The 14,929-nt window shown below is 40.5% G+C and overlaps 1 protein-coding gene across 1 annotated transcript in view; it reads right to left on the reverse strand.

The window, feature by feature from the left end:
• The window catches only part of LOC126236856 (intraflagellar transport protein 140 homolog), a 267,376-nt gene that overhangs the window by 43,770 nt on the left and 208,677 nt on the right, over positions 1–14,929 (reverse strand). Inside the window, exon 21 of the mRNA XM_049946468.1 lies at positions 6,911–7,129. Within this exon, the coding sequence (XP_049802425.1) occupies positions 6,911–7,129 (219 nt within the window). The remainder of the gene's footprint in view (positions 1–6,910; positions 7,130–14,929) is intronic.

The following is a 14,929-nucleotide window of genomic DNA, read 5'->3' on the forward strand; positions in this document are numbered from 1 at the left end:
CAACAAATACTATGGACCTCATCTCCACACTTTTTCCCTGCCGTATGCACAACAGGTGATTTGGTTACTTGGTTGCAGGAACTGTGTGTGTTGAGGGGGTGTTGGCAATTTTGGTTTACTGATTTTGCAGTTGCTCCTGTAACAGTTGACACAGCGCACCATGAGTTTTCCCTAAAGTAGCCCACTAGCTCAGCCGCTGCCACATCCCGGCCATGCCCACACCGCCATCCACTGTTATGTCCTTCAATGACATCTTGGAGCTGTGGGTGGCTCTCCTTTTCTGGCTTGAACAATACTTTGAGGCCTCTATGATTGGTGAAGACTCTCATAGTCAATTGTTTCTTCTCTCTAGCCCAGCACTTCACCATATAGTACCCTTCAATCTCTTAATCCTGTGGTTGATCTTTCCCTTGTTTCTTATTTGCAATTGTAGGACCAGCTGACAGCCTACTATGCTACCCTATGTATGTTGCATTTCCAGGACCCTTAATGTCCTCTGTCACCCCAGGTTTCATTGACAGAAGCTCTAAAGCCTGTCGATTTGCTAGTGTTGGCCTGGGTGACTGTGGATATGCCGTCACCTTTGACACCAGCAGAGAGTGTCAATGCCTTTCACCAACTGCCACAACTGTCACCCCAGCCACTGCACTGATGTCAACCCAGGGGACAGTGGAGATGCATTCACCCTGCCACTCCCAACACTGCTTGCTGCTGGCCCTTGCGCAGTCACCACTGTCGCTGCACCTGGCCCTGGCAACTGCCATCCCTGACACTGCTCACCACTGATCCTTGCATAGCCATCCCTATCGCCACATCAGTGTCAGCCCAGGTGACTGCTGAGATGCCTTCCCCTCCGCAGCCCACAACACCAGCCATGGGTGTCAATGCCTCTCCACCTGCCACCACTGTCTCTGCACTTACATACTGATATGGCAGCCTTCTCGTCACTGGTCTGGTCGTCACTGGCCCTTTTCTGACCAGAACTGTCATTGCTGATGCCAGTGCTCCTGCCAGTGGTGTGATCATCTCTAGCCCAATCATGGCTGATGTTGGTACCTACACCACGGGTTTTTCTGCCACCATCCCCGCCGCCACCTCGGCCATCCCTGAGGTCGATCCTGCTGCTGGCCCTGCAGCCGATCACAGCGTTCCCAACGAGTTGCTCATTCCTCAGGCACCCTTTGCTTGGTCCTGCACCTTGTGTCCTGTGCCTACTGAGTCTGCTCTGCATGCATGCTCTGGTGCCCTCTCCCTTCCATTCCACATGGCTTCCTCGTCTGGCTGCCCTGGCCATGGACTGCTCCTCTCTGTTGCGACACTTTGGTGTTGGTGTTTGTGGAAATTTTGCAGCAACCATCGGGTGATGCTGGGCACTGCCCTGTCACCTCTCCCAACAATCAGACAGTCTTTCTTTACACTGACCATGTAAATCTTTGGTCTTTCAGATTTCCCGTCAATGTGGCCTTTTGTTGGCCACAATGTAAGCCTCTCCGGCCTGTTGATGTCATCGCCTCCTGGCTGGTCACCATTCTTTGAGTATCACTCTCAGTGGCTGCTGATGTTCCCAACACCATAGTAGGCTCTCCACTCCCAGGGCACCTCCCTTCGGTGGCAGCCACTTAACCCTCAAACTAGTTGCACCAACTCTTTTAAGGGGGTGGGGGTGGGGGGAATAATTACATCTGCCAGGTGTTACACTGCTCCGCATACCCGGCAGGCACTGTGAACAGGCATTGTGAATTGTCACCTCTCCATGAGGATGCAAGTAAATGGCTCACATCAACAAAATTCACTGAGCTGTTTACTAGCCTAGCCCCATATGGCTTGGGCTGTTTGCGTTGTAGCTTCACAGAGTCTCCAAGGAACCAGTGTTGCTGATAAGCAGCATGCCTATTATGGCAGCAAGTGCAGTAGGCAGGGCACAACTTCATTGCGCCAAATCACGTGCTCGCTTAGTCCCACGTCAGTAACCCTCCATAGGAGGCTATTTAGGCCACCATTGGACCATGCTATGGAAAGTTACCACTCTGGGCTTCATGCCAGCCACACCAGCAGTCCACAGATCAGAGTAATTGTTCTCACTATGAGCACCTGTTGCCGATACTATGCAGGACTGCTGTCCAACACTCTCAGGTATCACACCTCATCTCATTAGCAGTCACTGTCATCAAGCTATCGCTTCCGACTACCACTGACACCCAACGTTCAGGAAGTATTATCATTCCACCGGCAGCTGTGGCAGTTGAGCAATCGTCTCTGACAACCACCAATGCCTGATGTCCCAGAAGTAGCACCATTCCACTGGCAGATATCATTGTCAAGCCACTGGCACTGACATCCACCAAAGCCTGACACCCTGCAAGTACTGTCATCCTACCAGCAGCTATCATCATTGAGCTATGTCTCCAACACTTGCCAATGCCCGACATCCCTGAAGCTCATTGTTTTCAAGGTCACATTCTGAGTGCTAGGTTGAATCCTGCCATCAGTTATCCTTGGCCCTTATTACTCTGCCACCTACTAAAACTTATGGACAACTTATGGACTGCATCGTGTAAGCAGATCCCACATAACATCTAGAGGAGACATATCTGTTTGCACTTTAGTGTGTGGACATTCAACAATGACACTATATTTGAGTTCTGTTTCTTATATTAATGACAAACAGTTGTTATGGCACTTGCACATTTCATAGTTAGTCTGTAGCAACCCTTGGTCATGGCCACAAAAGACTCTTTCAGCAATCTGGATACTATACCTGTAGTGCAAATGGAGTATAAAGAATTTTGTGTTGGGGGCTCCAACTGTCACTGAGGGTTAAGGTAATGTTGGGAAGTGATGTCTGTGTGAAGATACATTTCATTTCATTAACTGTTTCAAAGCTTCCTCTGGAGCACATGAAAACTGAGAATGGAAAGCCGATATCAAAAGTGAAGAACATTTATGGAGACAGATGGACTTTGTGTCATATGAGCTACAGCTGATACACAAACTGCAGCGTAACACTCAAATAAAATGACAGGCTATTTTTATGACAGCATGAACATTATGGAATAGAATTATATTTGCCATCTGATACTATTATGAGTGACAATATGATATTCCTTTTACACTGTACATCTACATCATTACTCTGCAACTGACACTTAAGTAACAATAAATTATCGAAGTATTTGTAACAAAGTTCCTGAATTTACAACAGGAAAACTCAAATTATTCTTGGAACTGGGAGCTGGCATAAATAATAAGTGAGGTATGGAATGTATATCAAAAAGACGTGATAGATGCCATGGGAGGAGGAATGTTCATTGCATTTGGCAAAAATATTATTTCCACCAAGTTCAAAACTGAGTCTGACTGTAAAGTTAACTGGATGACTGTAACATGTCTATGTGAACTCAAGTTAATTATCAGTTTTTTTACTGGCTCGCAGATTGCACCTTCACAGTTTTGGAAACATTTAAAGAAAATCTACACTCAGTAGCACAGAAACACCCAGATTATGCAATATTAGTTGGAGGTGACTGTGGCCTACCTATTATAGATTGGATGGCTATGGATTCACTGTAGGTGGTATGGACAGGCAGTCTTGTGCAGCACTTTTGAACACATTTTACAATAACTGTCTTGAGCAGCTCATACACAATGGAAATGTTGTAGACCTTGTAACTATGAACACGTCTGACATCACTGATGTCAGTATAGAGAAAGGGATTAGTGATCATGATATCATAGCAACGATGGTTACTAATAAAGCCATCAAGAAGGCTAGGAGAGTAATTTTGCTAGAATGAGCAGATAAGCAGTTGTTAGTATCCTCCTTAGATAATAAATGGCTGTCATTTAGTTTCAATATGATGGACACAGAAGACCTATGAGCAAAGCTTAAACAGATTGTAAACCGCACTCTAGAGATGTATGTGCCAAGTATGTGAATTTAAGATGAAAAATACCCATCGTGGTTTAATAATAACAGAAGTCAAAAAATGCTGAGGAAGCAAAGACTGTTGCTATTGCGGTTCAAAATGGAATATGTAAATGACTATAGGTAAAAGTTAATAGAAATTCATGTGTCTGTAAAAAGATCAATGTGCAAAGCATACAAAAACTACCACCTCTGTATCTTAGTAAAAAGTAATGCTGAAAACCCGAGAAAATTCTGGTCCTACATAAAATCCATAGTGGATCGTAGGGTTCTAATCAGTCATTCATTGACCAGTTTGGTGTGGCAATAGAAGACAGCGAAAAGAAAGCTGAAGTTGCATTTCATAAATAATTCATGCAGGAGAATCCTACAAATGTACACTTGTTTGACCACTGCACAGACTCCTGTGGGAAGGACACAGTAATAGGGGTCCCTGGCACAGAGAAGCAACTAAAAGATTTGAAAACAAATAAATTGCCCAGTCCGGACTGAATCCCAATTCAGTTTTACAGAGAGTACTCCATGCTATTGGCCCCATATTTTTGTTTGCATTTGTCACAAATCTCTTTCTTAGTATAAAGTCTCATGAAACTGCAAAAAAGTGTAGGTGACTCCTGTACTTTAATAATAACAGAAGTCAGAAAATGCTGAGGAAGCAGAGACTGTTGCTATTGCGGTTCAAAATGGAATATGTAAATGACTATAGGTAAAAGTTAATAGAAATTCATGTGTCTGTAAAAAGATCAATGTGCAAAGCATACAAAAACTACCACCTCTGTATCTTAGTAAAAAGTAATGCTGAAAACCCGAGAAAATTCTGGTCCTACATAAAATCCATAGTGGATCGTAGGGTTCTAATCACAGACCAATATCTTTAACATCAGTTTGCTGAAGATTTTCTGAAAATATTCTCGGTTTGAATATAATAAATTTTCTTGAGGCAGAATAGCTTGTGTCCACAGATCAGAATGGATTCAGAAAGCATTGCTCATGCAAAACTCAGTTTCCCTTTCCTTGCATGAACTCCAGTGATCAATGGATGAAGGGCAACAGTTGTATTCCATATTCTTAGATTTCCAGAAAGCATTTGACATGGTGATCTACTGCATACAGTTAACGATGGTATGAGCACAGGGAATGGGTTCCTAGATAAGAGTGGCTCGAAGACTTTAACCCAGCACATTGTTCTCAACAGCAAGTGTTTATCAGAGCTAAGGGATATTATTAGGAGTGCCCCAGGGAAGTATGATAGGACTCTATAGACATAAAGGATCTGACAAACAGGGTGAGCAGCAATCTGCAGGTGTTTGCTAGTAATGCTGTGGTGTACAGGAAGGTATCATCATTGAGTGAGTGTAGGAGGATACAAGATGACTTAGACAAAATTTCTAGTTGATGTGATGAATGCTAGCTTGCTCTAACAGTAGAAAAATGTAAGTTAATGCAGATGAGTAGGAAAAACAATCCTGTATTATTTGAATACAGCACTAGTAGTGAGCTGCTTGACACAGCCATGTCGATTAAATATCTAGGCATAACACTGCAAAGTGATATGAAATGGAACGAGCACATAAGGACAGTATAAGGGAAGGCAAATGGCAATTTTAGTTTATTGGAAGAATTTTTGGAAATTATGGTTCACCTGTAAAGGAAACTGCATATATGGCACTAGTGTGACCTATGAGTACTGCTCTAGGGTTTAGGATCCCAATTATGTGGGATTAAAGGGAGATGTTGAAGCAATTCAGAAGTGGGCTGCTAGATTTGTTTTCGATAGGTCTGGTCAACACACGAGTATTACAGAAATGCTTTAAGAACTCAAATGAGAATGCCTGGAAAATAGACAATGTTTCTTTTTTTTCCTTTAACACTATTGAGGAAATTTAGAGAACTGGCAATTGAAGTTGATTGCAGAACAATTCTACCGTGGCCAATGAACATTTACATAAGACCCACAAACATAATACTAGAAATCAACGTCCATGTGTAGGCGTATAGGCAGTCGTTCTTCCCTTGCTCTGTTTGTGAGTGGATTAGGAAATCAAATGAATGGTAGTGGTACACCACACACCATAGGGTGGTTTGTGGACTATGTATGTAGATGTGGATGTTTGGCAGAAGGTGCCTACAAACCTTTCAGACTGCTTCTTGAGCATTCCACTCTCAAATAGCAGAGGGGGAAAAAGGAACCCCAAAATCTTTTTCTAATTTTATTGTAATGGTGGTCATTTCTCCCCCCATAGGTGGGAGCAAACAAAAGATTTTGGCATTTGAAGGAGAAAGTCTGTGACTGAAATTAAAAAGTTCTGCCTGCAGAAAGAAACATCTTTCTTTTAGTAATTGCCAACCCAACTTGCTTATCATACCCATGACACTCTCTCCACAATTTCATGATAATACAAATGAGCTGCACTTCTCTGAACTTTTTTGATGTCCTTTGTCAGTCATATCTAGTAAGGATCCCATACTGTGCAGCAATACTCCAGAAGAGAATGGACAAGCATAGTACTGGCAGTCTCTTTAGACAATGACCATCAATTGGATTAGTGATTGCTGTTCAGTGTTGGATGATCACCACACCAAATTGAAGAATGTGTTAAGGCACATGATTAGAATATTACATTGTACAGGGCATCTGTCTGACATTTTATTGAAGGACAGACAAGATGCACATTTTGTGATGGCAAGTTTGTGGGTGTCAACACATAGGGCACTTTATCTCTGAGGCCACACATGCACAGAGCTTTAAAAGTGCCAGTGTGTACCATATGTGATTCAAACTGGGATAAACCACTTCTAATAACCAAGGTATCAGCAAAATGTCTGACCCTCCTCAATGTTGTTCTTCCTTATTTTCATCAAAGTGCATTTAGACTAAAATTTCTTTTTACAGGGACTAGGTCTAAAGCTGAATTTCTGATGTCTGTATTTAGAATTAAAATTTACAATATTGTATTATCAATGGAAAAAAAAACATACACTTACCTGGGCACAAGCGACATAAAAATTTGCAAGCAGATCATAAGCATGACCTTTAGTGTAGAAAGCAACTATATTCTTTAGAATTTCTGGATCAGACTGCCAGTCTAATGACTGAAGGTAATTAGCTGCCATTACGTAGATGTCACGTTGTCGTGATGTAGTTGCAAAGTAGATAATACGTTCAGTATCACCTGATTTCAGAAGTGCTTTCATAGCTTTCACCTACAATTAACAAATTAGAAGATATCAAAGAAATTTGTTTAGAATCACCTGTAAAAACATTAAGAATAAATGTTTGTAGAGGGATAAGGTAAAATCATTACATATTACATACAGCTCTAGAAATAACATCTAAATAAGTTTACCAGAATGACACAGCAAGATACTTTACTGTTGACATGACAGTGATTTTATAATTAGCAATTCAGCTGCAGCTTCAGTACAATGTAGCTGGCTGAGACACTGCAGTTGTGTGTGTGTTTTCTGTATTAGTTAGGTCTGATGGAGGGCATTGCCTGAAAGTTCGCCAACATTTTCAGTCATTTTTACAAATTTAGATGCATTACATTTACTCAGGCAGAAATTACCATCATACATTAGTTCAAAACACAACTCCTAAGAGATCACAAAATTCATCAGATTACAAAAAAATAGTATTTTGCTCACTCTGATGCTTTTTCTAGCAGAGTATTGAAATTCTGTGCTGACTTGATAGGACTACCATTAAACTCTTTCTGTAATGAATCAGTTACTCAGGACGTATTTCCTGACAGACTTAATTATGCTGTACCAACACTTTTTTTTTAAATTTTTTTATTAAGCTAGAGATAAGCAAAGTTTCACACCTTCCACTCTTTTCACATGTTTTTAAGACAGTAGCCTATCATAGAATATTGACTCATTTTTACAAGCAGAATTTGTTAATCTGACTTTCGTAAAGGATGCTCCCTAGGGAAAGTCTTACAAGACCTCCCAAATGAAGTCCCAACAAAACTACACAAGTAAATATTAGGATATTGATTTATTCCCTTATCTCGCTGAAGCATTTGAGTTTCTCATCATCATTATATAGTTCCAGTTCCCTGGATATTATTAATAATCCTCTTCCACTTCCTTCTATCCATGTGTAACCTGTCATGGGGAACATCGCTCACTGTCCTCCCTCTGACAGTGAGGTCATCGTAGATCATAAACATCCAAAGGGTTCTAAGTCTATCTACAGGGAATTTTCCTTCTGCCTCTCTTCCAAATTTATTCAGGTTGTTCTGGTAGGCTCAAACCGCATTATATGCCTGTAGCACTGTAGTCTGGATGTGATGATTCAGTCTCAAAAAGATCTCTTGTTTCAGCTTTCTTCCTCAACTCCTCATTCTTTAACTTGTACAATTTTGTCTTCTGGGTGATGGATCTAAGAAATTTCATTTTTGATGCCTCATGTCTTGATGACTCTCTCTTTGTGAGAATGCATGCTTCAATACCACAGGTCAATATTAGTGTGAAGTAGCTGTTCACAACCATTTTCTACTCTGTTCTTTATCTCCTTTCTAATCAAATTATCCCTGGAAATTATACTTCTGAGATACAGAAAACTATCCACACGCCCTAGCTGGTGATCTCCTAATTTCATATTTGTGGGATTCCCATCTCGGTTGACTACCATTATTGTTTTCTTGGTCTCACTGGTGTGGAGATTGTATTCCTGCAGTAAGGATTTCTACACAATGAGTCTGGTCTGAAGTTCCTCTCCTGTTTCACCCTACATTAAGTTCACCAAATCTTTTCTTGATGTTCTTCATCCACAACAATGATGAAAGCAGTGGGGACTGTACATTGCCTTTCGTTGTCTGAAACCATAAAGATTCCCCGCTTCAACTTGTATACAGCTGTACACTCTTAGTACAGCACTGGGATTTTCCTTACCGGTCTTTCAGCTACACTCCTGTCCCTTAGGCACTCCCAGACCTTCTCTCTTGCAACACTATCATATAACTTTTTCACATTTAGGAACACAACTGAGTGACTCAGGGAACAACATTGTAAGTGCCACAGCCATGTTTTTTGTGTTATAGGGCAAGTGGTGCTACCTATGAGCAGCAGGATATAATGTTGTTGTGGTCTTCAGTCCTGAGACTGGTTTGATGCAGCTCTCCATGCTACTCTATCCTGTGCAAGCTTCTTCATCTCCCAGTACCCACTGCAACCTACATCCTTCTGAATCTGCTTAGTGTATTGATCTCTTGGTCTCCCTCTACGATTTTTACCCTCCACGCTGCCCTCCAATGCTAAATTTGTGATCCCTTGATGCCTCAAAACATGTCCTACCAACCGATCCCTTCTTCTAGTCAAGTTGTGCCACAAACTTCTCTTCTCCCCAATCCTATTCAATACCTCCTCATTAGTTACGTGATCTACCCACCTTATCTTCAGCATTCTTCTGTAGCACCACATTTCGAAAGCTTCTATTCTCTTCTTGTCCAAACTGGTTATCGTCCATGTTTCACTTCCATACATGGCTACACTCCATACAAATACTTTCAGAAACGACTTCCTGACACTTAAATCTATACTCGATGTTAACAAATTTCTCTTCTTCAGAAACGATTTCCTTGCCATTGCCAGTCTACATTTTATATCCTCTCTACTTCGACCATCATCAATTATTTTACTCCCTAAATAGCAAAACTCCTTTACTACTTTAAGTGTCTCATTTCCTAATCTAATCCCCTCAGCATCACCCGATTTAATTTGACTACATTCCATTATCCTCGTTTTGCTTTTGTTGATGTTCATCTTATATCCTCCTTTCAAGACACTGTCCATTCCGTTCAACTGCTCTTCCAAGTCCTTTGCTGTCTCTGACAGAATTACAATGTCATCGGCGAACCTCAAAGTTTTTACTTCTTCTCCATGAATTTTAATACCTACTCCGAATTTTTCTTTTGTTTCCTTTACTGCTTGCTCAATATACAGATTGAATAACATCGGGGAGAGGCTACAACCCTGTCTCACTCCTTTCCCAACCACTGCTTCCCTTTCATGCCCCTCGACTCTTATAACTGCCATCTGGTTTCTGTACAAATTGTAAATAGCCTTTCGCTCCCTGTATTTTACCCATGCCACCTTCAGAATTTGAAAGAGAGTATTCCAGTTAATGTTGTCAAAAGCTTTCTCTAAGTCTACAAATGCTAGAAACGTAGGTTTGCCTTTCCTTAATCTTTCTTCTATGATAAGTCGTAAGGTCAGTATTGCCTCACGTGTTCCAACATTTCTACGGAATCCAAACTGATCTTCCCCGAGGTCCGCTTCTACCAGTTTTTCCATTCGTCTGTAAAGAATTCGCGTTAGTATTTTGCAGCTGTGACTTATTAAACTGATAGTTCGGTAATTTTCACATCTGTCAACACCTGCTTTCTTTGGTATTGGAATTATTATATTCTTCTTGAAGTCTGTAGGCATTTCGCCTGTCTCATACATCTTGCTCACCAGATGGTAGAGTTTTGTCATGACTGGCTCTCCCAAGGCCATCAGTAGTTCTAATGGAATGTTGTCTACTCCCGGGGCCTTGTTTCGACTCAGGTCTTTCAGTGCTCTGTCAAACTCTTCACGCAGTATCTTATCTCCCATTTCATCTTCATCTACATCCCCTTCCATTTCCATAATACTGTCCTCAAGTACATCGCCCTTGTATAAACCCTCTATATACTCCTTCCACCTTTCTGCCTTCCCTTCTTTGCTTAGAACTGGGTTGCCATCTGAGCTCTTGATATTCATACAAGTGGTCCTCTTCTCTCCAAAGGTCTCTTTAATTTTCCTGTAGGCAGTATCTATCTTACCCCTAGTGAGAAAAGCTTCTACATCCTTACATTTGTCCTCTAGCCATCACTGCTTAGCCATTTTGCACTTCCTGTCGATCTCATTTTTGAGACGTTTGTATTCCTTTTTGCCTGCTTCATTTACTGCATTTTTATATTTTCTCCTTTCATCAATTAAATTCAATATTTCTTCTGTTACCCAAGGATTTCTATTAGCCCTCATCTTTTTACCTACTTGATCCTCTGCTGCCTTCACTACTTCATCCCTCAGAGCTACCCATTCTTCTTCTACTGTATTTCTTTCCCCCATTCCTGTCAATTGTTCCCTTATGCTCTCCCTGAAACTCTCTACAACCTCTGGTTCTTTCAGTTTATCCAGGTCCCATCTCCTTAAATTCCCACCTTTTTGCAGTTTCTTCAGTTTCAATCTGCAGTTCATAACCAATAGATTGTGGTCAGAATCCACATCTGCCCCTGGAAATGTCTTACAATGTAAAACCTGGTTCCTAAATCTCTGTCTTACCATTATATAATCTATCTGATATCTATTAGTATCTCCAGGATTCTTCCAGGTATACAACCTTCTTTTATGATTCTTGAACCAAGTGTTAGCTATGATTAAGTCATGCTCTGTGCAAAATTCTACAAGGCGGCTTCCTCTTTCATTTCTTCCCCCCAATCCATATTCACCTACTATGTTTCCTTCTCTCCCTTTTCCTACTGACGAATTCCAGTCACCCATGACTATTAAATTTTCGTCTCCCTTCACTACCTGAATAATTTCTTTTATCTCGTCATACATTTCATCAATTTCTTCATCATCTGCAGAGCTAGTTGGCATATAAACTTGTACTACTGTAGTAGGCATGGGCTTTGTGTCTATCTTGGCCACAATAATGCGTTCACTATGCTGTTTGTAGTAGCTAACCCGCTCTCCTATTTTTTTATTCATTATTAAACCTACTCCTGCATTACCCCTATATGATTTTGTATTTATAACCCTGTAATCACCTGACCAAAAGTCTTGTTCCTCCTGCCACCGAACTTCACTAATTCCCACTATATCTAACTTTAACCTATCCATTTCCCTTTTTAAATTTTCTAACCTACCTGCCCGATTAAGGGATCTGACATTCCACGCTCCGATCCATAGAATGCCAGTTTTCTTTCTCCTGATAACGACGTCCTCTTGAGTAGTCCCCGCCCGGAGATCCGAATGGGGGACTATTTTACCTCCGGAATATTTTACCCAAGAGGACGCCATCATCATTTAATCATACAGTAAAGCTGCATGTCCTCGGGAAAAATTACGGCTGTAGTTTCCCCTTGCTTTCAGCCGTTCGCAGTACCAGCACAGCAAGGCCGTTTTGGTTAATGTTACAAGGCCAGATCAGTCAATCATCCAGACTGTTGCCCCTGCAACTACTGAAAAGGCTGCTGCCCCTTTTCAGGAACCACATGTTTGTCTGGCCTCTCAACAGATACCCCTCCATTGTGGTTGCACCTACGGTACGGCCATCTGTATCGCTGAGGCACGCAAGCCTCCCCACCAACGGCAAGGTCCATGGTTCATGGATATAATACACCAGGAAAAAAGTTCTAACTGCACTCAACAGATGTCAGGGCAATGCTTCATGGTAAATGGCAGTGACTGCCTGCCATGGGAACAATACGGCAAGCGACAGGTAAAATGGCCTGCATTACGTCTTCTGAAATTATAGCCATATTTGATGAGTTACAAGAAAATGAAGATGTTCTTAGTGATTCTGATATCTCTGACCAGGATCCTGAGTAAATTCCTCACAACTAAGATGACTGAGAAGTATATAAATTTTCAATTTTTTTGTACTAAGTACGTTTCATGAATATAATGGTAATTCCATGTACATACTGTTACGTTCCTGAAATGCATGATATGATGTTATTAATGAATGTTTGCTGTTGAGAGCTTGATGGTGTGTGTATGTATATATCTTCAATTATAGAATGAGATTTTCACTCTGCAGTGGAGTATGCACTGATATGAAACTTCCTGAAAGATTAAAACTGTGTGCCAGACCGAGACTCAAACTTGGGACCTTTGTCTTTCGCGGGCAAATGTTCTACCGTCTGAGCTACCCAAGCAAGACTCATGCCCCGTCCGCACAGAGAGCCTGTGAAAGGCAAAGGTCCCAAGTTTGAGTCTCGGTCCGGCACACAGTTTTAATCTGCTAGGAAGTTTTGTCTTCATTTATATTCGTAATAATAATAATAATAATAATAATAATAATAATAAGAAGAAGAAGAAGAAGAACAACAACAACAACAGCAATGATAATGATGAAAATAGCAATAATCAAAATCGATGTAAATTAAAAGACTTTCATTACAATTTCTAACAAATGCTGTGAGCAAAATAAGAATTGGAAACTGGGTCTATTCCAGCAGTGTATAATATCATCTGGATGATTTCCAGTCATGGAGCACTACTTGCCCATTAGTGGTCAAATGATGAGGACATTTGACAGAGATTTTGAGACAGTTGAAAATTATACAAGCCAGCAAGTTCAAACTGTGAACTGTCCAGAAGAGCGGTCTAATATCATCCAGAAATTCAGCCAAGAAGAATCCATTTGCTGTCTGTAGCATGAAAAGGTAGAATTTCTGTCAAATAAGACACTTGAAAGAAGCATTTGTCTTCAGAAAGAAGACTGTTGATGGTCTGGCTGTCAACATAAGGAATCTATGCAGGTGTAAGGTGGCTTCTGAAAACCCATCTTTATTAATCAGCGAGACATTCTGTCGCATCTCGCAAGAAGTAAGTAAGAAACATAGGAAGCAAAGCCCATTTCTTGCTCTTTGATTAAAATATGATGTACCCAGAATCGTTGAAAAGAAGGAAGCTGTCGATGTCCTTTCCCTCTTACATCACATACCTCCCGTTCATCATGGATTTTTCTTGTCAGTAAAACCAACATGTTTGGACTGCAGACACATCAGTGATGAATGATTAAGTACTTTCAAGTAATGAGCTATGCATTTAAGCCTTCCAGTAACTCTGTGTAAATGTTTTCATTTGATTATCTATCACTATATTTTGTTGTTAGTGTATGTGATTTGGGTAATATAATGTTATCTACATAACAATAGTGTTTATTTTTGTATATTTCACATGTTATAGACTGCTTCTTGCTCTTTTTAAGTCTGTGTTGAAGAATATAAATATTAAAAGCCATCGAGAACCAAATGGACATTAGAATAAAATTATTCAGATTTGTGGATCAACTGCAAACTTTAATCTTCTGAATCTCCAAACTTTTATTTTGGCACATATCATTTTGTTCCCCCAAGCAGCTCGATTAACAGGTTTTCGTTTCTGTTCTGGTATTTTTACATCATCATGCGGATAATGAAAATTAGATCCAAGGCATATTTCTACTTCTGAAGTCATACTGCTCCTATTCCAGCTTTGGTTCTAGGACTGTTCTCAATCTTCTTTATATGATCTTCTCTAAAATTTTCAACCCATGCAACGGCAGGGTTATTAATCTGTAACTAGTAACCTTCCATCTACTGCCTTTCTTACACAACTGAATTATAACACTCTTGCTCCTGTCTACAAGCATATTTTTGTGTTGGCACAGTGTTCTGTGCACCTGCCTTCTTCATGCCCACATTCACTTCATCTGCACACAGGGAATTTCCTTTGGCATACATTTTACAGCTGTCATTGTTTCTGTACAGGTGATGGGAGGCTCTTCGCTTTAGGTCTGAATATCTGATTAAATGTTACAACTGATCCATTCAGTACGTGGTCAAAATGGTCCTTCAAGACTTATCTGATGTGACTTTCTTTTTTAACCAGATTTCCATTCTCATCTTCAAGTGTCTTTATGGGTTTATTTTTACTTCTGATAACACTATACAGAAGTTTATTAAAGCCTTTGCTATCCTCCTCCAGTTTTGGGATGAATAGCTGGCATTAATGATAGCCCTCTTGCATGAATGGAGTCTTGTCTTATACTAGAATACAGGTCATATTATCAGACTGTAAAACATTAATGAAGCTAACCTCTGTCATTACAGATGTAGGTAAATTTTTGTTAAAATAGAACCAATGTAATGAACTAAATATTAAGTCACCATAGAATGTAAATGGTACTGTGGAGGCAGAAGCTTTATATTTAATTGGTGTAGCACAAAAAATTTAAGGGAATGTTTATTGTTAATA

This window comes from Schistocerca nitens, chromosome 2, assembly GCF_023898315.1.
Source record: "Schistocerca nitens isolate TAMUIC-IGC-003100 chromosome 2, iqSchNite1.1, whole genome shotgun sequence".
Taxonomy (NCBI): domain Eukaryota; kingdom Metazoa; phylum Arthropoda; class Insecta; order Orthoptera; family Acrididae; genus Schistocerca; species Schistocerca nitens.